The sequence below is a fragment of the Bipolaris oryzae genome (genome assembly GCF_000523455.1).
Source record: "Bipolaris oryzae ATCC 44560 unplaced genomic scaffold scaffold_60, whole genome shotgun sequence".
Taxonomy (NCBI): domain Eukaryota; kingdom Fungi; phylum Ascomycota; class Dothideomycetes; order Pleosporales; family Pleosporaceae; genus Bipolaris; species Bipolaris oryzae.
This window is the reverse complement of record NW_006911336.1, coordinates 54,960-80,396: the sequence shown is the minus strand read 5'-3', so window position 1 is coordinate 80,396 and position 25,437 is coordinate 54,960. Positions and strand designations below refer to the sequence as shown.

At 50.9% G+C, this 25,437-nt stretch overlaps 6 protein-coding genes across 6 annotated transcripts; 3 read left to right on the top strand and 3 right to left on the bottom strand.

Moving 5' to 3' along the window:
- Window positions 1-13: 13 nt before the first annotated feature.
- On the bottom strand, window positions 14-2,718 carry COCMIDRAFT_94654 (uncharacterized protein; the record flags this gene model as incomplete). The annotated part of the gene is made up of 6 exons (XM_007689547.1): window positions 14-719; window positions 766-1,201; window positions 1,256-1,315; window positions 1,369-2,215; window positions 2,457-2,547; window positions 2,693-2,718. The coding sequence occupies 6 exons, from the start codon at window positions 2,716-2,718 to the stop codon at window positions 14-16; spliced, it is 2,166 nt and encodes a 721-aa protein (XP_007687737.1).
- Window positions 2,719-5,607: 2,889 nt separating this feature from the next.
- On the bottom strand, window positions 5,608-5,919 carry COCMIDRAFT_94627 (uncharacterized protein; the record flags this gene model as incomplete). Its single annotated transcript, XM_007689546.1, has 1 exon — window positions 5,608-5,919. The coding sequence occupies one exon, from the start codon at window positions 5,917-5,919 to the stop codon at window positions 5,608-5,610; it is 312 nt and encodes a 103-aa protein (XP_007687736.1).
- Window positions 5,920-5,952: 33 nt separating this feature from the next.
- Window positions 5,953-8,747, top strand: COCMIDRAFT_94629 (uncharacterized protein; the record flags this gene model as incomplete). The annotated part of the gene is made up of 3 exons (XM_007689545.1): window positions 5,953-6,391; window positions 6,441-8,579; window positions 8,635-8,747. The coding sequence occupies 3 exons, from the start codon at window positions 5,953-5,955 to the stop codon at window positions 8,745-8,747; spliced, it is 2,691 nt and encodes an 896-aa protein (XP_007687735.1).
- An 8,481-nt stretch (window positions 8,748-17,228) lies between these two features.
- COCMIDRAFT_5082 (uncharacterized protein) lies at window positions 17,229-17,999 on the top strand (the record flags this gene model as incomplete). The annotated part of the gene is made up of 2 exons (XM_007689521.1): window positions 17,229-17,665; window positions 17,717-17,999. The coding sequence occupies 2 exons, from the start codon at window positions 17,229-17,231 to the stop codon at window positions 17,997-17,999; spliced, it is 720 nt and encodes a 239-aa protein (XP_007687711.1).
- An 867-nt stretch (window positions 18,000-18,866) lies between these two features.
- Window positions 18,867-23,452, top strand: COCMIDRAFT_94699 (uncharacterized protein; the record flags this gene model as incomplete). Its single annotated transcript, XM_007689544.1, has 2 exons — window positions 18,867-19,145; window positions 19,199-23,452. 2 exons carry the CDS (start codon window positions 18,867-18,869, stop codon window positions 23,450-23,452), a joined length of 4,533 nt encoding a protein of 1,510 aa, XP_007687734.1.
- Window positions 23,453-24,062: 610 nt separating this feature from the next.
- Window positions 24,063-25,376, bottom strand: COCMIDRAFT_26106 (uncharacterized protein; the record flags this gene model as incomplete). The annotated part of the gene is made up of 1 exon (XM_007689529.1): window positions 24,063-25,376. The coding sequence occupies one exon, from the start codon at window positions 25,374-25,376 to the stop codon at window positions 24,063-24,065; it is 1,314 nt and encodes a 437-aa protein (XP_007687719.1).
- Between the last annotated feature and the right edge of the window lie 61 nt (window positions 25,377-25,437).

The window sequence follows — 25,437 nt, the reverse complement described above, 5'->3', positions numbered from 1 at the left end:
ACCAAATACCAAATCAGCTCACTGTCCCATTCCACGTAGCATTATCCAACCAATTGAGAAAATCCTCTGCCTCAGTAGGTATCGGCTCTAGCCCCTCAATGATCGGCATATCAAGAATCCCCTGTCCAGCACCCGCCATCATATTCTCTGCATCCTCCCCGCTCTCCTGATTGCGGTTTGCAGGCGGTTCATAGTTGAGAACTTCGTCTAACACCACCGCAAGCATCTTGTTGAGTTCGCTGCAGAGTCTGTGATTTCCGTCGCCGGGTAGAATGATCCATTCGAGGCATGATGTTAGTATCGAAAGATTCCGTATCACGTCTGCACGCGAGATTGTGCTTGGGAGCTGAACGCCCTCGATTGTACAGCGGCGTAGCTCCAGAGCTATTACACCAGCGGCTGGGAAGCAGTAGAAGAGGACAACGGTAGGGAAGTGGCGACGGGTCTCGTAGACGCGATTATTGGGCATGGTTGATACAATGGATGTGGCAAGGAGTTTAAGCGATACTTCCAATAATGCGGGAAGTGCTTGTTGCGTTATCTTGTGGAGAAGACGTTGTGTTTGGAATTCCAAGTGTAGATAATCGAGATAACAGGCGATGAGGCGTACAGCTACTCCGGGTCCTCGAACATTCCAGGCAGCATCGTCTGTGTATGTCTCATATCGGAGGTACGCCGGTAGTGCGTGCCACCATTCTGCGCACTCTGCCGAAATTGCTCTTTTGTTGTTAGGTCTCATACAAGAGGAATCAGGGGCTGGCTTACTCTATGTTTCGTACCACTTCACTGTCTTTCTCTCCAGCAAGACTTTGTTCTAGCAACCTTTCTTTGAAGACACTAAGCTGACAACTCAGGCGAACGAATGTAGCAGGATTCAGGAATCCTTCAGTGTTCCAGCCCGCACTGTCGAGTTTCGAAAGCTCTGCATTCAGTAAAGTCCCATCTTCCGAGGTGGTGGCTTGATCACTGATATCTAGTAGCATCTTGCGGTCACTGTACCTCCAACCCATCAATGGAGGTCGCCCGTAAAACACGGCTAGAGTCTTGTCCGAGCGGTAAATTGCAGCATATAGCCTTCTTCTAAACTCCCGCATGAAGAAGGGTTCATGATTGTCTCCTTCGGAACTGGAGGCTTCGCAGTGTATCCCTGCAGCGTACAAGGCACTGACACTATCGCCCATGCGTCGCCATGTTCCATGGTCTTCTCCAACGTCAGCGCCTAGAATACGGTACATGTTTAGAGTACTATACTCACAATTGTCTCCATAATAATTACTAACTACTAGCATATTGATGTAGACAAGACATACCATTACTGCGCCTATTAGCAAAGCACAGATGCCGTGACTTGATTCGATTTTCTCTTACTCTCATTCACTGCGCCATGCGTCTGGCAAATGCTGATACATACGTTAGTAGCATGCATGACATCTTCAATAAACTCGTCCTTGTTCATCACCTCGCCTCCCTCTAGTGTGAACATGGGATCATTCGGCGCCGTAAATTGAGCCTTGGAACCAGCAAGAACCAAAACAAGGCCTAATATCTCCCATCTCAAGTTTTGTCCAGTGAACAACGTGTGAAACTCAGCTGGTCGCATGCCTGCAGGCACTTTCATGGGCCGTGCGGTGTTCCTGGTCATCTCGGCATACAATGAATATACATCGTTATCAGCAGACTTCAATAGTTCCATGTCTTTGCGAAGCTGAGGAAGTGCAGAGAGTATCAGCGGCCCAACGATAGGAGAGGCTTTTTGTGTTTCGAAGTACAATTTTAAAGACTTTTCGAAGAAACCGAACGGTGAGAGGGACGAAACTATCAGATTTCCCAGAGCAAATTGACAGTGACGATGTCCCATGCTCCTACTAGGCGGAGAAGTCGGAATAGGTTGCTCCGAGGATTCTTCGTCCATTGGCGTGGGTAACGGATGCTCACCCGTGAAGACGGAGGCATAGCTCGTTGATCCCAAGAAAAAGTTCCTCGCTGGATGAGACACATTTTGCGGTGTTCTGGCGGTAGGTTCTGGCGGTGTTGGCCATTTATTACTCACCGCTCCTGGATCTGCATCATTTCTGAGAGTCGGGGGACTGAGTGTTAGTGACGCCAGCCTTCCTTGACCGTTTATAGATTGCCCGTCTAGTTTTCTCCGACGTGACTCTGGTTTCTTCCGTGGTGTTCCGGCCGGCTTGGTCATCGGATTAGGGTGATAGAAGCACTTATAAGTGTTAGTGTGATCATACGTGCATGGCTTTACTACTAGGTAATGCAAGCGTTCAGGGACCGCATTCCGGCCCAAAGCGCCTCCCGAATACTTTCGGAATATCCTCGTACGTTTGAGGCGTTAATTTGCCAACCATACCAAATGAACGCATTTAAGATTTTTTTCACTGTTCCTCTGGTGTAGGAAGGAGGCGTGATCATGAATACTTGTAAAACCTAGTATGAAATCTACTTACTTGCTCCGTGATCCCGCGAGCATGGCACTTCTGGCAGGTAGGTGTTGCATGGTCGCACCTAATCTTTGATATGCGACACGGTTCACATGACCTATGGTGAATTAGCATCCGGTGTCCCTGGGCGGGAGCTAGCATCCCGAGCCATTTCCAAGCTCTGCGCCTGGTCACGGACAGTGTGCAGTGCTAGCGTGCACTGCAGCCACTACCGTAGATTGACGGTTGGAATGACTGCATACCTCGGCTTTCCATTTCTCCGCAGCATATCGAGTACCGTAGCTCAGTCCTGGGTGGCAAAGGAATGGTGGTGATGTGTTTTCCACACTTGTCGTCGCAGATGTTGTGTGTTGCGCAGCACCATTATTCCGAGCGCCCATGAATCTAGCTCCGAGACGCTGATGTGGGCGCTAAGATCGACAGCGCTAATCTAAATGCAGCTTGAGAGTTACCCAAAGGAGTTCTTTCACTGACACGGAGTATTCGCAATTGTAGGAGTCGATTGAATCGAGCTGGCTAAGAGAGCATGCCAAGGAAGTCTTGAAGTAGAAGGCAAACCGGCCTCATAGCTTCTCTTAGTTTACCATTTTTCATATCTACACATGAATAAATGTGATAGACAACGAGACTGTCCAAATGTCTGGCAGGTTTGGTCACATGCCCTAACTCTAAACGCTGGCGATGTGTGATTGTATTGGCATGTGGAGCTAAAGGCCAAGTTTGCTGGTCATTATATATAGCCAGCGTCTATCTTTGACAGCTAGAGGCCAGATCAAACCTTCTGGGTCAAACCCTGCAAGTGTTCTAGCGGTCAAAGGGTTCTCCGTCGGGCGTCCGATGAGGCGAAATCGGGACACAGTCCTCTTATCGAAACAACCAATAATATGACAGTATAAGCAAGGCAGAAGAGGCGATGTACCATGATCCACCTCAGCCTCCATGGCGTTTTCTTTTCAGCCTTCACGGTTTGTTTGGCTTATCTTACTAAACAAAAATGCATGTAATAGATGCCTGAGCACACGCAGTTGTTCGGTGAGATATCCGGTAAGCTTAAAACGATATAGTATCTTGTCCCTTTGAAATGCCGAACTTTGTGTCTTTCTTTCGAATACAATGTTAAGTACACATGTGTAATAGGTCGGCGAGCGTCCCTCCCTGTGAAACGCTTCTTTGAATCCAGCTGCAGGGGTCATCACACTTTCTGTGTAAGTCTTCCCTGCTATCTACCGTTGCCGTGCTTCCACTTACCAAATCACAGCGTCATATTATCATCAACAACTATAACAGTGCTGACCAGAGGTCGATTTCTGTGTAGGAAAGTCGGGCCGCAATTGTTATATTGAATTCTCTATATTGTTTAAACTTGGCTGATTGTCGGTCCTTTTCGCAGTGCAAGGGTGCCATGTACGATATTCAAACTCACTTTCCACCATTAATAGAGTCAATGATGGATTATCGGTCATTGAGATTGAGGCTGGGAAATTGAATCACGGGAGCGATTTTGGGTTCCACATAAGCGTTTGAAGTCGCATCAGACCCCTGATCTAGATCAATTGTAAACTAGAGCTCATGGTTATGACTGCAATACCCAATTGGGGCGCTCGACTATTTTGTACAGTTAACGTTGAATACGGATTGATTCGTAATTGAAGAACTGTAGTAATGGGAAACTGATACCTTCTCAAGACCTCCTCAGAGCCCCCGTATTCTTATACATATTTTTTCCCCATAGAGTAGCAGGTTTCTGTCTAAGATATTGCAAAATCATCAGTGATTGAAAAACAAGTACACCTACTTAAGGTCTAGTGGACCTACAAACCTCTGGATTGACGCAGCTTCTTCAAGAACCAGGTAAAATTTACCTAAGTTCTGACTCTATTTGTGGGCCAGCTTCTATATACAGTTCACATCTAGTGCAGTCGTGCGCTTAAGGCTCTCCAGCTATTAAAACGAGTTGTCTTGACAGTGTTGTATGCCCCACTGATGACTACACACGTATCGGTTTCTTTCGCATCTAGGCCGACGACAGAAGTCTCTTGCTTTTGAGTATGCTTCTCGTTGTCTTTGACGAATTCTTCTCTCTTACAGTTATTTTCTTTTCCGGTCTCTCTTCGGATGCTTTGTCCATGGCGGGTGGAGATGCTAAATCTTATCACTTTCTCTGTGTTAAGCATGACAGATGGTCGGGAACTCGATGTTGTCTAGCCATCTTGGTCACCCTTAATAGAAACTGTATTTATCTTGGCCGAGTGCATGTGGTGCGGGAGGCTGCACCGGTGCCCAGCATACTGCCGTACCGAATGCGGCATAGTGTCGTGTCCTGCTGAATTCCCTCACGCCCAGTTGAGCAAGCACGGCCGAGAGTAGCAGGCCTACGCTTACGTACCGACATGGTTTCTCACCACGGATCCTTCGTTCCCATTTTCCCTACTGTGTACTGTCGTCACATCTGCAGCAAAGGCCCCTGCCCGTCTATCGAACAGAAGGTAAAGTTAATCGACAAACTCATCACGCGCGATAGCCGCGGGACCTGCCCAGCTACTTCACTTGCCCTCAGTTTGTGCTGGCGTACCACAAGCTTCTCTGCCATGCTCACACAAGATTGATATCCCATTGAAGCAATCATCCGGACCGCGAAGGCTGGTACGACACACTGGCTGGAAGAACAATCAAGTCTCGGTTCCGGACGGATGACAGTGTTTTGCAGCATGAGCTGGCAGCTTGTCGCACCGGTGAACACAGCAGAGCCGCGCTAGAGCAGAACTCGGCGGTGCTCTGCCACCCATTTACCTTCTGTCTGACCTGCCATTCGTTTCAGCACCCGCCACTGGTTGAGAGTGGTTTAGCGAGCAAGGCGCAGCCAGCAGTGCACTGCATGCATCTACTCTGTACACCTGGGGCAGACAGGCTGGCGGCTGCAACCCAGATCCGGGACTCCAAAGCCCGCCTTGAGGACGTGCAAAAAGCGAAGCGCGACGCAAAGACCGAAGAAAAGAAACGCGCCCAGCCACTTGCACATTGATATCATGAGCTCAAACAATGGGTGATTTACAGTGCAGCGTGGGGCGGCGCGAAGGTTGGTTGCGGCTTGGTGTGATCTAAATGTTGCACACAAGCATGCAGCTAAGCCAATAGCTTGCATTTGCCGGGTTGCTCTTCACCGGTCTTCGCGGGGCAGCGTAAGATGTGCTTGAATGCCGTCGCCATCTGAACTTCTGCCCGTCAGCCGCTCCGAGACAGATTCTTCTTGTGTCTTATCTCTCGAGTCGTAGTGAGCCGTCCTCACTCTGGTCGGATCGCCCTCGTTTGTGTTCCTTGTTGCGCATCGCTCTTCTGCGCGCGCACAAGCCGTCCGCCTCCGCTCCGCGTCTTCAGTATCATCGTGGGCCCGTGGGTCGACCTTTTGGCCCTTTTCACAACAAAGATTCCCCTCTGCGGTCTGGTGCGCAAGCCCTAGGAAGACCCTCATTCTGGTTTGGCCCCAAGTGGCCACTTGCGCGCCATGTCGACATACTCGCAGCAGTACCACACCTATCCAGACCAAGCTCTTCTTGTCGATCCCCATGCCTTTGTCTTCGGCAGCCAGTACGATGCGCGACAGCGCTCCAAGACACCAACCGACTCTCTGGTCAATCATACCGGCCACTCGCCTGGACCGCTTGCGACCCCGCCGCCTTTGAGCCGGGGCCCATCACAGCAGCCCGAACTGCTCCAGGATCCTGAGCACATGTTATGGGACAATGGTAGCTCTTCAACGTCTCCTACGTCTGTAAGGACGCCCGACGGTGACTCGTTCGAGGTGGAGATGCTCGACTCCGAATCCATGCGCAACTACTACCATCAAAACGGTAATACCGTAGCATCGCAGACTTCGCCTACCGGGTTACCGACCATGGATTCCAGCATGCTCTTTACTGCTCACGGTACCTTTAGTGACCAAGGTACGTTGCCCTTGGGTTTGTTTATGAGTTTCTGCTGACGTGCCCATAGCCGTCCAAGCAGCCTTCAATGCTACAATGGCCGACCCGCAAGTATTCCAGCAGCAGTATAGCATGCAAGCCCACCAAGCGCAACAAATGCCAATGATGCACTCCCAGAACAACATGTACGACCAGAACTACACCACCCAGCCACCCCGCTATGACCCTTGGAACGGACAGGGACCTTCAAGATCATCAATGACACCTAGGTCGGGCCATGTCATCTTCGACCCAGCGAGCGACCCTGTAAACTACTCCGAGTATTTGGTCGATGTGGACGCCTGGGCGGCGCATTACACCGACCCTTCATCTCTCATCTCGCCCAGCGAGCCCACTGTTCCGATGCATGAGAACATGTTCTTCTCCCCAACACAGAACCTCGCTCCATCGTTTGATCCAGTCCCACAGACGCCACTACAGCATCGTGGCTCTCTAGATGTGCAGCATCGGGGTTCCTTTGACACGCAACATCGAGGCTCCTTTGACACGCAACATCGCGGTTCTGTAGATATGCAGCAGAGAGTATCCTCACCACCACCGGACCACCAGAACTTTGTCAACTACAATGCCACTTCTAGCCTCTTCACCGAGAATTACATTACTACCAACAATGCCTTTTCAGCGTCACCATCGGCAACATCGTCAACCGGCCTTCACCCATCTTCTCCCTTCCAGCCAGAGATCAGCCCATCTGTGCCTAGCCCTGGAAGTTCTGACAGCATGTACTCAACTTACCAGCATTCGGACCCTGGGATGATGGTGGATCGGTTTCAGACGCAGCAATTTGGGAATCTGCAGCAACCACAAATGCACACTCTGAAAGTAGACCATGTAATTCATAGTGGCGTGCCCGAGATGAGATTCGATGCGTCTCCTGAGCCGGAATCGTCTCGGAGTGCAGCGCAGAAAGCGCTAGCAGCGAAGTCTGGAGGCAGAGCCCTGGGCACTCACTTGGAGCCCACGGTCGCCAAAGCAGCGCACGACATGCGCAAGATTGTTGCATGTTGGCATTGTGTTCTGCAGAGAGACAAGTGCGGTCCTGGAGACATCTGCGACCGGTGCTTCAAGCGATCTCAGCGGCCCAATGCTGACTGCGGTCTTGGGTGCAACCGTATGAAGCTCATCGACCTGTCGCCCTACTTCTTGCCCTCACTCGTCACCCAGATGCACGAAGATTCGAATCTCACTCGCTTTGTCACCCAATACATTCAACAGTGGGGCAATGACGAACTCACAGTGTTCATGACATGCGGCCAGAACAGCATGCCCCGGATTCCTGTCAAGGTTTATGAGTTTATTCCCCGTGGAGACGAGCTATTAGTACAGATCCAATACAGGCTCGACCCAACGACCCAGAAAAGAATTCCAATCAAGAAGCGAAGTCCAGCACTAGGCATGGTACACATCAATCACAATGAGGAGAAGAAGTACGACAAGTATATTTCCGACATCGTTGACCACCACCTCGACGCTTTTGGCGAGCTTTGTTGGATGGAAGACGACAATGACTTCCAGCAAAAGCTCTTCAAGCTGATGACACGCGTAAAGCCAAAGTCGGACGACGAATCCAAGCTCCTTCGTGAAATCTTTCGCCTTATCATCGTTACCTTTATCATGTCGCACACACTCACCATTGCTGAGGAAACCAAGGTCGCAACACTATCCCGTATGCATTCATATGGTGGACCCAACTCTTACGTGGACAACTTCACATCGCCGCGCATGACGAACCGGCAGCTCAAGTACTTTTTCTCGCGCCTCCAACGATCCATCCAGGCCAATGTCCTCAACAAGTTACAACAAATTCTCAAATCATCCAAAGGATGTGACAAATGGCTTGCGGCATTCGTGGCTGTATTGGGCATGTGCATGGCTCTTGAGGATCAGCAGAAGACCATCCACCTTGTGATGTTGACCAAAGCCCAGACTGAGGGACTCGACCAGAGGGATGCACAAGATATGGCGGATGAAGCGTGTCGTGAAATTGACAACAGGATGCATTTTGTGCAACAGATCTTCCGGTGGAAGTACAACCGCAAGTGTAATCCCATGCGTGATGCCGATCTCGATTGGGAGAAGGAGGTTGGATTTGGAGACGCATCAAGTGTAAACTTTGTCAGGCAGACTGCGCAGTTGGTGAAGGAGAACAGTGAGTATTTCCGATGTAATTGAAAGAACGTTGAACTCGTGCTAACACATAATAGTTGACTTCTTGCAAAGAAGACAAGCAGTAAGCATTTCGCCTACGAACCAGACAAAGTATACGTCGCGTCTCGTCGGGCAATTCCTGCTTTCCTTCTGGCTTCCAAGCGTGTAATGCTATTGCATAGATCTTTCCGCGTCGTCATCCTTGTTTCTATATCTGTTGCATTTCTGCATCGAAATGCTCTACGCGCTTTTTTCATCATGTCGCGTTTGTAACGGCCTGCTTTTCTGGAGACTCATGTTCTCTGTCGCCCTTCATTCACGAAAATATGTGGCACGGCATGTGCCCCGCTGGTCTACGACTTACGACTTCCAACTACTTCTCGATTGTTTCGATCCTTACGAGACAATAGTTTATACCCTTTCTGGTTTCTTGGTGGTGTAATTCTTTAGAGGGAAGGGATTTTGGGCTCATCATGAGCAAACGACCAGCATGTAACGTAGCAAATCTACTGCAATAAATTTACATCACTGAAAGTTTATCTATTCTAGCACCTGAACTATCCGTATTCTCATACGAGAAAGACATAAGGCGCTCTCGGACCTAATCTGTATCGTTGCGCCACTCGTCAACAAGCTTTCGGTTCCAAGATCACTCCCCTTTCCCGCAGCCCTGTCCGCACCGAACCTTCTGCACGCACCCTTCGCTACACACGCCATCTTATCCTCCACGCCTCCTTGTCGCCTTCAGGCCTCCGTACCTCGGCCAGAAACCCAGCCAGCCACTACCCCTCAATCTTTCTGAAGCTTAGCCCCCCCTCCCATTCTCTCACCCGAACCTATCTTATCCGCTACCGCCAGCTCTCTTCCTAGTCGATCGGCATCCGTATCCGCACCTACCTACACACGCAGCGCCCACCCACCCAAAACAACTCACCCACACACAGCAGAAAGCAAACGCACCTACCATTGCCCCCCTTAGACAATGAAAATTTAAAACTTAGTCATTTAGTAGCATCAACAATGCAAATCACCCTCCGCGTCCAAATCCAGTGATCAAGTCCTCTGCCTTTCATGCCCTTACGGGCGTAAAAATGGCTTTGCTACCCAAAACAGCACGCCTAATAACCAACAAAAACCGTTTTTGGGGGGAGTGGGGAGTGGGGAGGGGAAAAATGCGGAGGTTAACATGCCGTGCTCTGCATGTTTCATGCATTAACGTCCCAGCATCCCCTACCTACACACTACAAATCCCCACTTTCCACATTTGTTCCGTCTGCGTCCACGTTTATGCTGACAATCGGAACGGCCATGTTGCGACTTTTCTGCCGAACCATGCAATAAGTCTGACTAGTAAAGAGTAAACGCCAATCTTTGAAGGATTTGCTTTTTTTCCCTTGCCCTACGCCCCCCCACCCCCTCCGCTTAACTGGTTTAAAGTTTGGGGCTAGTCGGTCTCACGTGCGGATTGCACGAGGTATGGGAATGCGCGCGTGCGTGCGTGTGTGCGTACGTGCGCGTTGGATATTGTTAGCGATTTGGAAGGAACAAAAAAAAGGACGGCTGCATGTGCGGACTGAGTAGTTTCTGTTTTGGGGGGGGGAGGGGGGGAGAGTTAGGACTAGGGTAGTCTTGGTAGTGGTGCGGCTGAGCTCGCTCGCGAGGTCGCCCGCCCAGGCAACACACACAAAAAAAAGGGTGGAGTAAGTAGGCGGTGGAGGGTAAGGGCTAAAGAAAAAAAGGTGGAGGTGGAAAAGGGCAAAAGGTGGAGAATGGTAATGCGTGATTACGATAGCATGAAGCATATGAAGGGCGCCACAAAACGAAGCAGGTTTTGCAAGGGCGGATACGCGCAGAGCTGAATCGTGTGTGTTGATGCGAGATTACACAGGGTGGGACAGCTTTTGGAGGTTTGTTCGGTTACTGGTTGGATGCGCTGCGAGGCATATTTGACCTTGTAATACGAGGGGCGGGTTGCTGTTGACAGGGGAGGGGTAGGGGGGGTGAGGGGTGGTAAGGTGGGTAAGTTTGCGCTTGCTTCCTTTTTTGACGTTGTGCTTGCGTGCGCGGTGCATGCATGTAATGGGGTTCTTAGTACACAGTGGGTTTAGAGTTTGGATAGATGTGGGAAAAGTGGGGGGTTAGTTGTTACCACTACTGTAGTCCCCCATGTCTGGGTATCTGCTTTTGTGCAAGCTCGGGGGAGTGTGGGCCATGTTCGGGGTGTTTGCTTGCATCGTGGTTTCGGTTGGGGCAGCGCAGGGGGATTAGTTTGGACCCACGGGCCTATTTACTTTTTTTGCCCGCCCGCTCTGTGCACGACACGGCATCCCGTATAGCTGCGGTGAGATGCGGCAGAGCGGGTGAGTGACCGCGGGTTGCAAACAAGATACGACTTTTGGTCTATGGCGCGATATACCCTGCATTGCAAGTTTTGTAGGACCGATTACCGGGGTGATTCTTGATGTGGGTACGAGTTAGTCCTCGTGTTTGTGAATGAAACCGAGTATTGTTGGCTGATATGGTGCGATGAATAGGTAAAAAGTAGAATTACTTAGATGAACAAAGGAAATAGTTTCGCTCCAGTGAGCTTGTGGTATATGTGTCCAACTCCGTCATGCAACAAGAAAATTATCCCCTCGGCAATTCCCATTCCGCTTGAACAATATCGTGATAAAAAAGATGAGCAGCCAAACATAGAGCAAAGATATTAGGCGCAAGATAGAAGAATCATACATGTAAAAGCATACTCGAGGCTTGACTGCAATCATCTGCCACATCATCATAATCATCATACCTGTGACTGTGAATCTCTCGTTCCAACTCTGCACTCATCCACTTCCAATCGCTGATAGAGAAACTGTTGTTGCTGCGGCTGTTGTTAGCCTATCTGTCATGCAAGGCAATCGAGGAGAGGATGACGCACTGGAGGGGGAATTACCTACTGCTTGGACCGCCCGCCCGCGTTAGGGAAAAGCAGTCCGAGACCCTCTTCCCAGCCGCGCTCTGTAACGATGTCGATCACAGCACGGCCAGACTCATCAAGGGCCTGTAGATCAGGAGGTCCGCCCATGTCGAGAAGGAGTTTCAGAATCTCGGCATCACCATTCTCAACAGCTTGCAGAATGGCGTTCCAGCCTCGGTGCATTTTGTTGATATCGGCGCCGCGGGTGAGTAGCATTTGGATAATTTCCGTATCCCCGCTATAGCGGCGGAGGGCTTTGACAATGGGTAGGTGCTCGCCTGGAGCATTAGGATCGGCGTTGGCAACGTCGAGGAGGTAGCGGACGATGACCTTGCGTTCCTCGCGAATGGCAGTGGTAAGTGGGGAGAAGACACCACAGTTCTTGTCTTCAACACTGACGCCGGCATCAAGGAGGAGCTTGATGCTTTCGAGCTCGTTGGCGACTACGGCCATTTCTACTACACCGCGGAAGGCACGGGGATTTGGTGTCGCGGCAAGAAGCTTCTTGAGGATATCGGGGCGTTTGACGGCCATGCAGAGGGGCCAGTCTTCGCCTCGAATTGCAGGATCCGCTCCCCGTTGAAGGAGAATGTCGACGAGCTCACCCCTGTTTTCCCGGATGGCGGTGGTGAGCGCTGTGCAACCCTCTGGTGTTCGGTCATTGGGGTTGACACCATGATCAAGAAGGTAGATCATCGCATCTTTATCATCAAACTTTACAGCAGTCTCAATGATGCCCTTCGGCTTATTGAGATCTGCGCCAGCTGCTACTAGCTGCGGGAGGAACTGTGTGCGCTTGTGAGTGATGCACTTGAAAGCGGGATATTCTGCCGCATTGAAGTTGGGGTCTGCGCCGTGATCGAGCAGATATGTAACAATCTCAGGGCTGTTATCACGGATGGCCGAGCAAAGTGGTGTGTAGACGTTGTCCTTCCGTACGTTGGGCGACACACCAGCTTCCATGAGGATCTTGATGGATTCAAGCTTCTTCAAACTAGAGGCCAATTCCATGACACCAGGCGTCTTCTTGTGGTCGGCGCCACGCTGAAGCAGAAGCTGCAGGGCCTTTGGTTTGTAGGTCGATGGCCACAGAGGGTGCTTGGGACCAGGGAGATTGGGGTTCGCGCCGTGGTCAAGCAGTACCGTCATCAAATCTATGCGGTTCGCTTGGATAGCCTGGAACAACGGGGTTGTACCCTCTCCGTTCTTCGCGTCGGGATCACCCTTTGCGCTCAGCATTACTTCCACACACTTTGGTGATGTTGTCTTGTTCATTGCTGAGATGAGCGCAGTGGAGCCGTTTTCCATGACAAACCCGATGTCACCGCCGTTAGCGAGGAACAGCTGGACAAAGTCGAGATAATTCTGAGATGCAGCCGCTGATAAAGGTGACTCGGAGTCAGGGCCCGCCGACAGATTTGGGTCAGCACCATGCTTCAACAGTACTTTGGCGCACTCGATGCACTGGCCGCGGGTAGCAGCGAATAAGGGTGTAACACCTTCACGGTCAAAGCCATTGGCATCCGCACCGTATCGCAGAAGTAGTACAAGGGTCTCTACATCTTGATTGTGTACAGCGACTCGAAGCATGGCAGATTCGACATGTGGTTCTGCTTTGGCACCGCCTTCAAGCAATTGTTCGAGTATCCGGTGTCTTCTCTGCTCGACAGCATTGAACAACGCCGCCTTGCCGCCAACGTTCTTTGAGCCTCCACTCTGACGTGGACCCCAGTTTTGGGAGGCCACAAGGGAATCGACCTTGATTGCGGAGTGGTGATCTTCGTAGCGCTCACCGACGCTGAGAGAACGTAGCTTCTCTTCTATGGGCGAAAGACCCGAGTATGACGACACCACTTCCTCATAAACCGGGTCATCGTGATAACGGCCATTTGAATGGTACATTGTGTCTCTAGTTGATTCACTCGAGCGGGCACTTGGTGGTGCTCGCCAGTTCTTGTGGAGGTCGACGATACCTGAAGCTAGCTCACTCTCGTCTTGCCGGGAAATCGAACGGTTACTGTGATAGGAGAGGCCTTCCTCGTGACGAAGTTCGTTCAGCGATGGCCTATCCATGCGACCGGCAGCAGGCATCATTGGTGGGTCTCGGTCTCCATGATGGCTACTCGCTTTTGGCGGTGTCGGTGGGAGATTCGAGGTTGGGGCAGGATGTACAGGAGGGAGGGACGCTGATTTGCTTGGGTTGAGACGCTCCAATGCAGCTATCAGTCCCGCGTAGCCGATTCCCATTGAGGCATCTGCTTTGGCTTCGCCGATTGTCCATCGGAACATGGCGGAGCTGACTTTTAAGGAGTCACGACTCCGTGATAGTGTGTGGCGCATTTTCTCAACATCGGTATCGGCGAACATCATTCGAAATTTCATGCCAAACCCGCCTTTGTGGTTTTCCTTGTCAACAACTGTAACATGCTTGTTAGCAACATGACAATCACGGTTATCTGGGCCAGAAACCCAGGCAGGCAGCATGTAGCTTGTCACTGAAACTTACATTTGTTGACCATCTGAGCGAGAACGGCAAACTCCTCGCCAACCTGACGGACACGTCTGTCCAGCTCCTGGGTAATTTCAACGGGGAGCCCATTGCGTGTCTTGTTGGTCTCTGCAACACCCGACTCAATAGACCATAGTACCTGATCATCACTGTGAGCTTCATTGTAAGAGTGATCAGTGATAGAATCGTACCTGACACAGTTCGACAAACTCTCGTGACAGTTGCTCGAAGCCTTGTAGAGGAACCTTTGCTGTGCTCAGGTATTCGAGCATACGAATTGCAATGGTATTGCCCTGTACATTGACACGCTTGCACAGGTCAAGCGATGTTTCTTTTGCTGGAGCCATAACGAAGATGGAGAAAACGAACGAGAACTAGGGAAAAGAAGAACGCAAGTCAACAGACGGGTCAATGAGGCATCTTTACAGTCCACCACTGGGCGGCCCAGACTCGAGCCCATCTCCAAGCAACAACAGGTACCACGGCAAGCCAGCCCATTCGCTTGCCTAGCTTGTATGGGCGCCGAGTCAAACACCCGCATACTAACGAATCGCGTGTATTGCTCTAGCTCCGAAACTTGTAGTGGACGTTCGAGAGGCCTGAAATAAGGTTTAACCCTCGCCTGCTCCGGTCCTAAGCCCACTATCTGCTGGGCGAGTTTCCAACCCGTCCAGGGATGCCCTGGGTATGACAGGTGCCACGCCACGTGAAAGTGCATGCCCGTGAGGGGGCACTAGGGACTGGTCCGATGGGTCGAAGAGACAATTTTTTGTTTTTGCGAACCCTGCCCCATCTTACCAAGCACCGCGCTTGTATACCAGTCCTAGAATACCGGTCGACTCCGTTCTAGGGCTGTTCTAGCTGGTGCTGATATCACAAGTCGGGACAATGTTCTTCTCGGTATTGGCACTTGGCACTAACGCCAGGCGGGCATCTTTGGGCTGATCTCTGTCGCGAGCTTGATCTGCGCTTAGCATGCGTCTTGTGCTACCACGTGCATGTGTGTGCTGAACTAGAAGGTGATAACGCAACTTGCGGATTGGTGTCTGCAAGGCCATCTCAGCATTACTCGTTGTTCAAATCATTACGGTTTGTGCATTTCTTCGACGTCATCGATACAGGTCCGAGGTAACAATATCAATCAGCTAGCTGCTGTGTATATGGATACCCTCAATCTCCCAAGGATGGGGCGCCGGTTTTGGGCTGGAAAAAGCAATTTAAACATGCGCCACAACCCAGGAATGCGATTGTCATGGTGGCTGGTATCGTTCATGCGTCCGTACAGTCCCTAGTCCAACGCGGTGCGGAGCCGGAGGAAACTGAGGCTGCAGCACAATGTGCACCGTTTTATTATGCTTGGCTGGCAATCGGATAAAAGAATCCTACGCATACGTGATATGCCGATTACGGCGACGTAATGGTCGGGTAGGGGTGCCCAGTACGGCTATGGCATTTGCTTCACCATCCCTTGCTGCCGAGTCAGGTGTGGTTGCGCGGCACACTGATCAAGATCTGTCATAGTAGCCGCCGAGAGCAGCTGGAGGGGCGACTTGATTGCCGCGCCCACAGCCTTCGTCCGGCACTTTCAAATAAGTATCAAGACTACTACTGTGAAGTGGGCCTTAGCATCAGCGCTGTCGAACAGACTCGAGGACTAGCCAGCCTCTCCCTCAGAGTTTGCATCCTCACGATACACTTTGGTCGACACGCAAAATGACTGGCGCTAGGCTGTGGCAAGGTTTCGGCAATGCGGAGCAAAAGTTGAAACTGAAGCAAGCAGCCCATAGTTAGGTAGCCAAGCGCACAGCTATCTTTTGCCGAGGGCTGATTAGGATTTCCAAGTTCGTCGGTACCGCCTTACTTGGGTAAGAGTTGCCAGGGCCTCGAAAACGGACGTTGCGGTCTTGACGTGACAGGGTCTTTCTTAAAAACAGAGTTAAATTGGATCCTCTAGGCCTGCAAATCCTCCGCGATATCCTCCAAGGCTTGGATGTTTCAATTGCCCAAAGCACACGCTAGAGCGCCACTCAGCAATGGCCCTGGCCACGCTACTGGACGGTCAGGGATGACCTTCGGGAAGATAGAGGAGCCTAAGCTGTTCTTGAGCACTCGGCCGTTTATCGCTGTTCAAGCCTGCGCTGTGCCTGTGATTTTTCGTTTGCCCGTAGCGGGTGCGAGGTCCTTTCCCCTAAAGGAAATAGTAATCAAGATATAGGAGGCGAGTCCACATGGCGAGCTTGCATTTACGCCGATCAAACCGGCGCTATCTTGGACGAGGAGGTGTGTAAGTATGCAAGGAGCCAAGAGCAGTGCAGCTGGGAATGAACGTTGAATAAGTGTAGGGGAGTCCGGATTCAAGACGGGCTTATTGTATTCACATTGGCATAGAAAACCTCACTTGGGTAAGCACAAGTCCGTAAGCATGTAGTATGTCCGCGATAATACCGGAATGTCAAACCGGTGTGCTGGACTGTTCCCGCGCTTTAATCCACATGCGTCATTGCGTAATGGCCCGAGGCTTGTGTTGGTACCACAGCCATGGGCCCGAAGGCTAGGCTTGTAGTCGTACCAATGTTCAAGTGGCTGCAATCAATATCTGTCAGAAGGTCTTAGCCCTCCAAATAAACATCTAGTAGAGCGAGAAGCAAAATGTCCTTTCGGGCAGCAAATTGGATATGCGCCTTTGCCTTTGCACCAACAGAACACATGATCAGTGCTCCCCAGCGTTTTAGATTGGCGTATCGTGGGCGCAATGCGAACACGACAGATCCCTTGATCGATAAGCGAACGCAGATATGGCGTTTGAGTTCGAATTTGAATGGGTGTGCCCGCAGCCAGTATGACCTGATGGGCAAGGTGAATGTTTGCCTGGAGCAGTCTGGTTCGTTCCATTCGTTTGCAATGCTGCAAGGGGGCTAGTGGTGGCGCATTGGAGGCTTGAAATGCACAACAAGTGTTGATGATGGCGGCAGGGGAGATCGAGATGGATTACAAAGGAAAGGCGGAAAAGCAGCCACTGCGCAGGGGGACACACGGGAGTGACGCCTGATCACGTGCTGGTTGAACAAGGACGCACGGTCCTTTGAGAGACGCGCAATGCGAGTGCAAGCTCACTGTGCCTCCCAAGTCCAGTAACAGGCCACAAGTCGACGGAGCGGCCAACGACTAGGGAATCCGCCATGACTGACCAACAAGTCTCGCACCCAGAACCCGGTGAGGCCATGCCGGCGGATCTGTCCACTGTCAACATGGCCGATCTTGTAAAGACGCCGCACAATGCGCGTCTCTACCAGGAAGTGCAGAATCTCAAGAAGCTCATCAACGAACTGGTAGACTTTCAGCTCGCTCACCCCAAAAGCTCAAAGGCGGAATCGCGCGAGGATCTTGACAATGAGAAAAAGGCGATGCGCGAGATCGAAAAGAGGGAAAAGTACATCCGCGCGCAACTGTCCGTCATCAAGACTCTTTATAGGCAGAGTGTGCTCAAGGTGCGCGAGGAGAAAGCCAAAACATCAGACGACAGGGCTGTCAACGATGCGCTCATTCTGGGTCTGCACAACTTGAAGTATGAGGAGCAGTCGCTGCGCTCAGAGATCTCTGCCGCTGAAAACTATGAGTATGTTCCCTTGTGACTTAGTGGATTATTTGCATACTAACGAGCGCGCAGTCACAAGTACATGAAACTACCCCTCATTCCCCTCGAGCAATTCCTCGAAGAATTCCCCGAACACAAGGAATCCACCGAACACGACCTCATGACGGCGCGCATCGAGCACGAACACCAAGTCCGCCTCAAGCTGGAAGAGCGCCGGCAGGAGAAACTCAAGCAGAAGCAGAAGCTTATTGCCGAGGTTAAGAAAGGCAAGGATGATCTGACGAAGCTTGATACGATGGTCGAGAAGTTCATCGAGGCTGCAGAGCCGATCAAGAAAGTGCTGTCGATAGAGTAGACAAACACTGCTGTGCTTCTGGAAACATGACACAAGCCAATGGGTTCTTCATGTGTCTTCACCCACTTATATGGAATGCTCTCAAGGAACACAGATCAACAAGAATGGCCGACGCAGCCAGTCTGATCCTCAGAACAAGCCTCGCAATATGGATCACATGGAATCCGTCGCATTGCGGAGCACTGCTGCCTTGAGGCTCTCAAAGGAGGGCCAGCGCAAATCCTGGTTGGTAGACCAGCTAGTGGAGTCAGGGCATGCGTGTCGGACGTGTGGAAGGTGCTAGCGGATATCTTCATCATGATCTGTTCAACTACCTTAGCCACCGGTTACTCGCCGGCAGCAAAGAATTTACGCCTGTTTGAGGTTACGCGTTGGAATGACTGGGACCGCCAGCCGCAAGCAGGATAATTGCCAGCTGCGCAAGAAAGGAAGTTCTGTTACATTATGAATATGGCCTGACTCATTTAAGTGCCTGGTACTATGCAAGGATATTGCTTGGATTTCTTGAGCTGTATAGTTTTCCAGCGCAAATGCAAACAATTCTTATTGAATGTACACATGCATATTTCTGGTATGATGACGCAATTTCCATGATCCCCCCGTTGCAAGCTTTGATCTTTTTTTTCAGCTACCCCGCAAACACATATCAGTCCTCATCTATTACTCACAAGGACAAGGAATGCAAAGGTAAGACGATAGATATGTGGAGCAAAACACCATGTATCTGAAGCCTAAGTGGGGCGGGACCCTGGTCTCTTATCACTTATCTTAGCGCGTCGAGGATCTGCGGACATGCGATCACACCTCCGCGTTCACATTGTCCGTGTTACGCCACCCCTCACCCCTTCCACCTCCACCTCTACTCTGATGTCTTCATTTCAGGGAAGCGCGCGTGTTTTGAGCGCAAGTTTCTATGTACCCGTCAACGCTCGGAAGAAGGGAGAGAAGTTGTCATCTCCCGCCCCGGATGCCTTAAGTTGTGTCCGTACCATACACTCGTTGTTTCCCATATCCGAGTCGCGCAGAGATGAAGAGCCACCCACGAAGCGGCGCAAACTTGGCCATGACGACGCTGTCCCCGCAAAACCACCACAAGAGTTCAGCGATGAGAAGAGCGTTGTTCTGGTCAAGATATCTCTGGATTTGGTGGGTACATGTACTTCGTTTCCATGGTACTACTAGACTTACGTGAATTGCAGAACATGCCTACTACCTCGTGCGAGGATGAAAGCATGACATACTTTTCGGCTGGGTCGCAAGAATCCATAGCACTTGCATTGGAAAAGGTTCGAAGAGATCCCTCCCAGTCAGTTTTCCATATGGAGGTCTTCAACATGGTCGGGAACACGGGAGTGGAAATGGTTGTCACAGCCCCCGCCTCTCTGCTAGATTCGATACTACCGCATCTTCGGAACGCCGCCACGCTTGCTACCACGCGACACGGGAAAATGTCCAAGTCTGGACCTAGGGCCGCCTTTTGTCGCTGTCTCCTACGTCGGTCCGCATCTGAACGAGTCGCATACAAGTTGGAAGTTGAGATACGCTGGATGCTGGGCATATCAGTAGTTGAAGATGAGACTATTCGCGGTCACTGCGCCAAAGAGGACCTTAAGCTGCTCTCTGCCTATATGAATGATGCCGTTCCGCAGGACAACAACACATGGACTCTGTCTGATTTCTATGACTCAGTCCATGTTCCACCACGGGATCTCAAGGTTTCACCCCGTATTGGGCAGGCATTGACCGAGACGAAACTGTTGCCATTCCAGCAAAGGACAGTGGATTGGCTTCTCCGACGGGAAGGAGTCACTTTCTCTCCCTCGGGTGCGCTCCAACCTTTCGTCAATACTTCACCGCCAACATCGTTCAGGCCAAAACAGGATGCGACAGGGCGATTGTGCTATGTAAGCCAGCTCCGGGGTACTATAATAACTGATCTATCTGAGGCCACAGCGGATAAACTGAGGTTACTGAGAGGCGGAATACTTGCGGAGGAGATGGGTCTGGGCAAGACAGTCGAACTGATTGCCCTCATGTCGCACCACAAGCGAGAAATCCCTCAAGGCAACGTCTACGACGCATATACAGGGGCCCATGTGAAACCTTCTGGAGCTACATTGATCATCGCCCCGTCCTCCATTCTGGAGCAGTGGATAAGCGAAATGCATGTCCACGCACCCGAGCTCAAGGTCTGTCATTACACAGGGCTCCCGCCGGCATCAGCACCCAAAGATCGCCATGCAGCAGCAACGGTTGACCATCTTATGCAACACGATGTAGTTGTAACCACATACCAGGTTCTCTCTCGCGAAATTCATTTCGCGGTTCCTCCTCCGGATCGTAGTTCTCGGCACACTAACCGTCGTGAGCGCCGAAGCAGCCCGCTCATGGGGATATCTTGGTGGAGGGTTTGCCTTGATGAAGCTCAAATGGTGGAGACTGGAGTTAGTCAGGCCGCCAGAGTAGCTCGAATGATACCACGTTGCAACGCTTGGGCCGTCTCTGGGACTCCTCTGCGCAAGGATGTTCAGGATTTGCGTGGCCTTCTAGTATTCCTTCGCTGCGATGCTCATGCAGACAGCAAAGCCGTTTGGGGCAATTTCGACAAGTCTTCCTTCAAGGATATTTTTCATGAGATTACAGTGCGGAATACTAAAGATAAGGTTCGAGATGAGCTGCAGCTGCCGCCGCAGAAGCGCATTGTCATTACTATTCCGTTTACTACTATCGAGGAACAGCATTACGATGAGATGATGCGCCAAATGTGTGATGCTTGCTGGCTCACACCCGAGGGTTCGCCGTTGGAAGAAGGCCGTCAACTAGAGGATGCGGAACAGATTGAACGAATGCGAGAGTGGCTGGTCAGGTTACGCCAGACATGTCTCCATGCGAACGTGGGACGCAAGAACCGGAAAGCATTGGGAACAAGACATGGTACTTTACGAACTGTGCATGAAGTTCTCGAGATCATGATAGAACAAAACGACAGCAAATGGAAAGCAGAAGCCCGTGAGATGATTCTTTGCTTGCTCAAACAAGGTCACATCCAAGCATATGCTGGAGATTTCGCCAACAGAGCAAACTCTGCACTTCCATACTATAGTGCCGCACGATTGGAGGCGCAGTCATACATTGCATTGTGCAGAGCCGAGTTGGCGGCCGAGCAAGAAAAGCTCAGTCGGACATCTACAGCCAGTCTTCGTGATCTTGACGAGGATGACGAGGAAAACGTCGAGAACATGGGCCGCATTCCCGTCCTACGGAGGTCACTGCGATCATTCTTGGAGCTTGAGCATGCTGCACAATTCTTTACTGCTACAGCATTCCACCAAATCAAAGAAGACCCGTTACAAACAGAACCAGATTCAGAAGATTGGCACGAAAAAGACAAATCTGAAACGACTTATTATGAAGCAGCAAAAGTGATCCGACGTGAGCTTTTGAAAGAATCAAAGACCAGAGCCAAGGAGCATATGGAAAGGATCAACGCGAAGAAGCCTTTTCATCAGATAGCCAAGATCAATGATCTTCCAAATCTAGGTGGCATTGAAGCGCGGAGGATCCTTGATACGATAGACAATATCAGCGACTTTTTGAATGCACAAACGCAGCAGATACAAAAATGGCGCTCGAAGATTGTCGACATTCTTCTGACACGTTTGATGGACGATGATGATGATCAAGAGACCACTGGCGAGGAGTATGATGAGTCACTAAAGGTCCAGGATGAACTCTACGTTTACATCATGGCTCTGCGCACACTGGTCGCCGACCGTCATGCTGCTGTGCACGGCCTTCAGGATACTCTTATCGAACATGAAATGAAGGCTGCTGAGAGGCAAGCCCTTAAAAAAGAGCCTGGAGCAGATCGTGGGCACGCGCCTGAGCTGGTCATTGAGATTGCAAATGTGCGGCGTAAGCTGAAAAGCATGTTGCAAGCTGGGTCTTTGAAGGGGGTGATATCTGGCATCCGCTCACTGATCAACAGCGTACAATGGAAGGCAGAAGCTGGCGACGTACGCGCCGCTTCGGAACTGAGCATACTTCAGGGGCAATTCAAGAAGGTACAAACTATTGCTACGGATCAAGCAAAGGCCATCACCGAGTTGGAGAAAGAGCAAGAAATGTTTCGAACCACCATGAACCAGCGTCTGGAGTACTACCGACAATTCCAGCACATTTCTGACACGGTTGTCAAGTATAAGGAAGACCTCGACGCAACTTTTGACGCTCGCGCTTTCAATGAGACGGAGGCTTTGCGAGCACAGAAGAAGGACAGCGCAGCTGGTTTCAAAACAAAGTGCACTTACCTGAAGCACCTCCGAAGTGAGAACCAGAAAGAGACCACCGCTGAATGCATCATCTGCCGAGAAGACATTGAATTCGGCCTCCTAACAACCTGCGGCCACAAATACTGCAAAGAATGTATAAACCAATGGTGGCGCACCCACCGCAGCTGTCCAACCTGCAAGCAAAAACTTAGTTCCTCCGACTTCAAAGACATTAGCTACAAGCCTTCTGAAATCAGAGCGCAAGAAGAGACTACATCTACAAGCCTCAAACTCTCAACACAAACAACCTCATCTTCGTCTTCGTCTTCCTCCTCTTCCTCCTCCACTTTACCCTCCGGTCCCTCCTCCCCCTCCATCTACTCCTCCATCAGCAACACTACGATGCGCGAAATCCGCACAATCTCCCTCACGGGCTCCTACGGCACAAAAATCGATATGCTGGCCCGCCACCTCCTATGGCTCCGCGCCAATGACCCAGGCGCAAAATCCATCCTCTTTTCCCAATTCAGCGATTTCTTCGTCGTCCTGCGCGACGCATTCAAGAAATGGAAAATCAGCGCTACCAGCACCGCTGACCGCGACGGCATTCAGCGATTCAAGTCTGATCCCAGCGTCGACTGCTTGCTGCTTGATGCGAAGTCAGATTCTTCAGGCCTGACGCTGGTGAATGCTACGTACGTTTTCCTCTGTGAGCCCCTGATTAACGCCGCGATTGAGCTGCAGGCGATTAGTCGGGTGCATCGGATTGGCCAGATGAGGGGGACAACCGTGTTCATGTACCTAGTGGCTGGTACTGTCGAAGAGGCAATTTACGAGATTAGTGTTAAGAGGAGGCTGGAGCACATGTCTTCGTCTCAGCGGGATCGTGCCAAGGCGAAAGGAAGGGAGGGCAGTACCGAGGGTCTGGGGGAACAGGCGCTTGATAAGGCGAATTCGGCCGAGTTGGAAAATGCGTCTTTGAGTAATTTGCTGAGGAAGAAGGGGGATGGCGAGGTGGTGCCTGAGCATGTTCTTTGGCATTGTTTGTTTGGGAAAAAGAGGCGGGGTGAGGGTGAGGGCGTCGAGAGGACGGAAATGGAGAGGGTGGTGGGTAGGGAGTTGAGGGCGGGGGCTGTGGAGGCGAGGATTGCGGATGCGGATGAGGTTATGGTGGATGTTTAGGAAGGAAGGGATTGGAGAGTCAAGAAGTTCTCTTCTTCTTCTTCTTCTTCTTCTTCTTTGTCATTTCCAACGGGGACATGAAAGGGAGGTCCTGAGATGGCTTGCTATGTACATGACATTTGGAAAAAAAAAATATTGATGCGATTGCGATATTGAATCATGATCTTGCATAGTGAGACAGGTGCAAGGCAATGATGAACACTGTAAAATTATCAAAGCATGAACAAGAACAAAGAAGTGAGTGTAGACGTTGATATTCGCTACTCAAATAAAACCTCGTCATCAATTTCTAGCGAAACTCAGTCGTAATAAAAAGGGACCTGCCAGATTTATAGTGGTATCATAGAACAAAAGAGAAAAACAATGCAGTGTTGACAAACAATAAAGACAAAAGCCGCCTAAGACCGATGATGCTAAAAGCCGAAAATATGCAAAGAACAGCGATGCCCTCTGTGTGGGTATGTGTGAAAGGAAAGTCCTTTTTAAAAAAACGCCGGCGCTGGAAATGAGTAAAGAATGTCGGGAGTCAAAAAAAAGGTATGTACGTGAAAAGAAGGTAGTTTTTCGGAAAAAGAAAGACCGAGAGAAAGAGAGAATGAAGGAACCAATGCTAGACTCGGGGGGTCTTCCAGTCTCTGACTGCCTGCATTGGTTCCTCGTCAAACCCCGCCCGCTCCATCAACTTGGTAAAAGTCGTATGGGCAGAATCCGTTGTGTAGCGGTTTGGGCCTCTCATACCAGGAGCTTGTGGGGGTTGCAAGAAGCCCGAATCGTTGTTGTGATTCATGGGATATCCACTTCCCGTCGTCGGCATCAGCACATCGATAGTTTCAGAACTGTCTACTCGCCCTACACCTGGACGGCCCTGCTGGTATTGGGGTTGAACGTGAGGCGGTATAGCGCTGGTACGCCTCGAACTCGTGCGGCGTGCCGAGTGAATGCGCTTAGGTTTTGGTGGGGGTGTTTGATAAGGATCGTTATAAGGGTTTCCTGCCCGAACAGCAGGAGGTGCAGGGGTTGCAGGTAAACCGAAGCCAAAGTTCAGCTTCGGGGTACGCTCCCACATGCTTTTGATCCTGGGGGTGAAGCCATGAACGACAGTGTTATTGGATTCCTTCATGCCCTGCGCGATCCTGTCGGCTGAGTTTGGAGAAGAGGCCACTGAGCGACTTCCCCTCCGCATGAAATCTGTACGTGCGGCAAGCTGGGGGTCGTAGATTGGGTCGCTGATTTGACGTGCTACATGCCCAAAATCACCAGAGTATCGCTCTTTGGATTGCGATTCACGGCGCTTCTTGATGACCCAGAGGAGAGCGATGGTGCTCAGGGCACCGATAACGAGGCCAGGGAAGAAGCCTGCGGCAAAGGAACGCCCGTCGAACGAGGATTTTGTTTCGACTGGGGTAGAAGTTGGGCAATCTGAGGTTTGAGATGCAGAGGCAGGGGAAGTGGATGAGGGTGAGGGTGTTGGGGTAGAGGGGTTGGATGGAGACGGTGTAGGGGAGGTGTCTTTGGCACACATGTTGCCTTGACATGTATATCCGAGAGAGCAGCACTTATCGCCGCACTTTGGTAGCTCAACACCATCAGTCCCCGAGAGGTGCATCTGGTTTTCTGGATGTAGGGTAGCGTTAAGCTGTGCGACATCGCAGGTGGTGGGTTGGATGTAAGAGCAGTCCGAGCCAGCTGGACAGCAAATGACAGACTTGACGGAGCCACTGTCAAGATTCATGCAAGTAGAAGACTTGGGACAGCAGAAGGAAGACGGAAAGTCACCTCCGCATTGCTGAAGCTCAGCGTTGCCTCCACATGTCTGTGCTTGGCGTACGAAGAGAGCGGATGCTTGTGTGGTTGTGATGAAGAAAATGAAGAGGCATAGGACGGATATCCGTGATAGCCTTGGAGAAGGAGTGATTGGAGCCATTGTGATAGTGATGGGAAGAATATAGTCGAGGGTATTATAGTGAAGAGGTCGGACCGGCGAC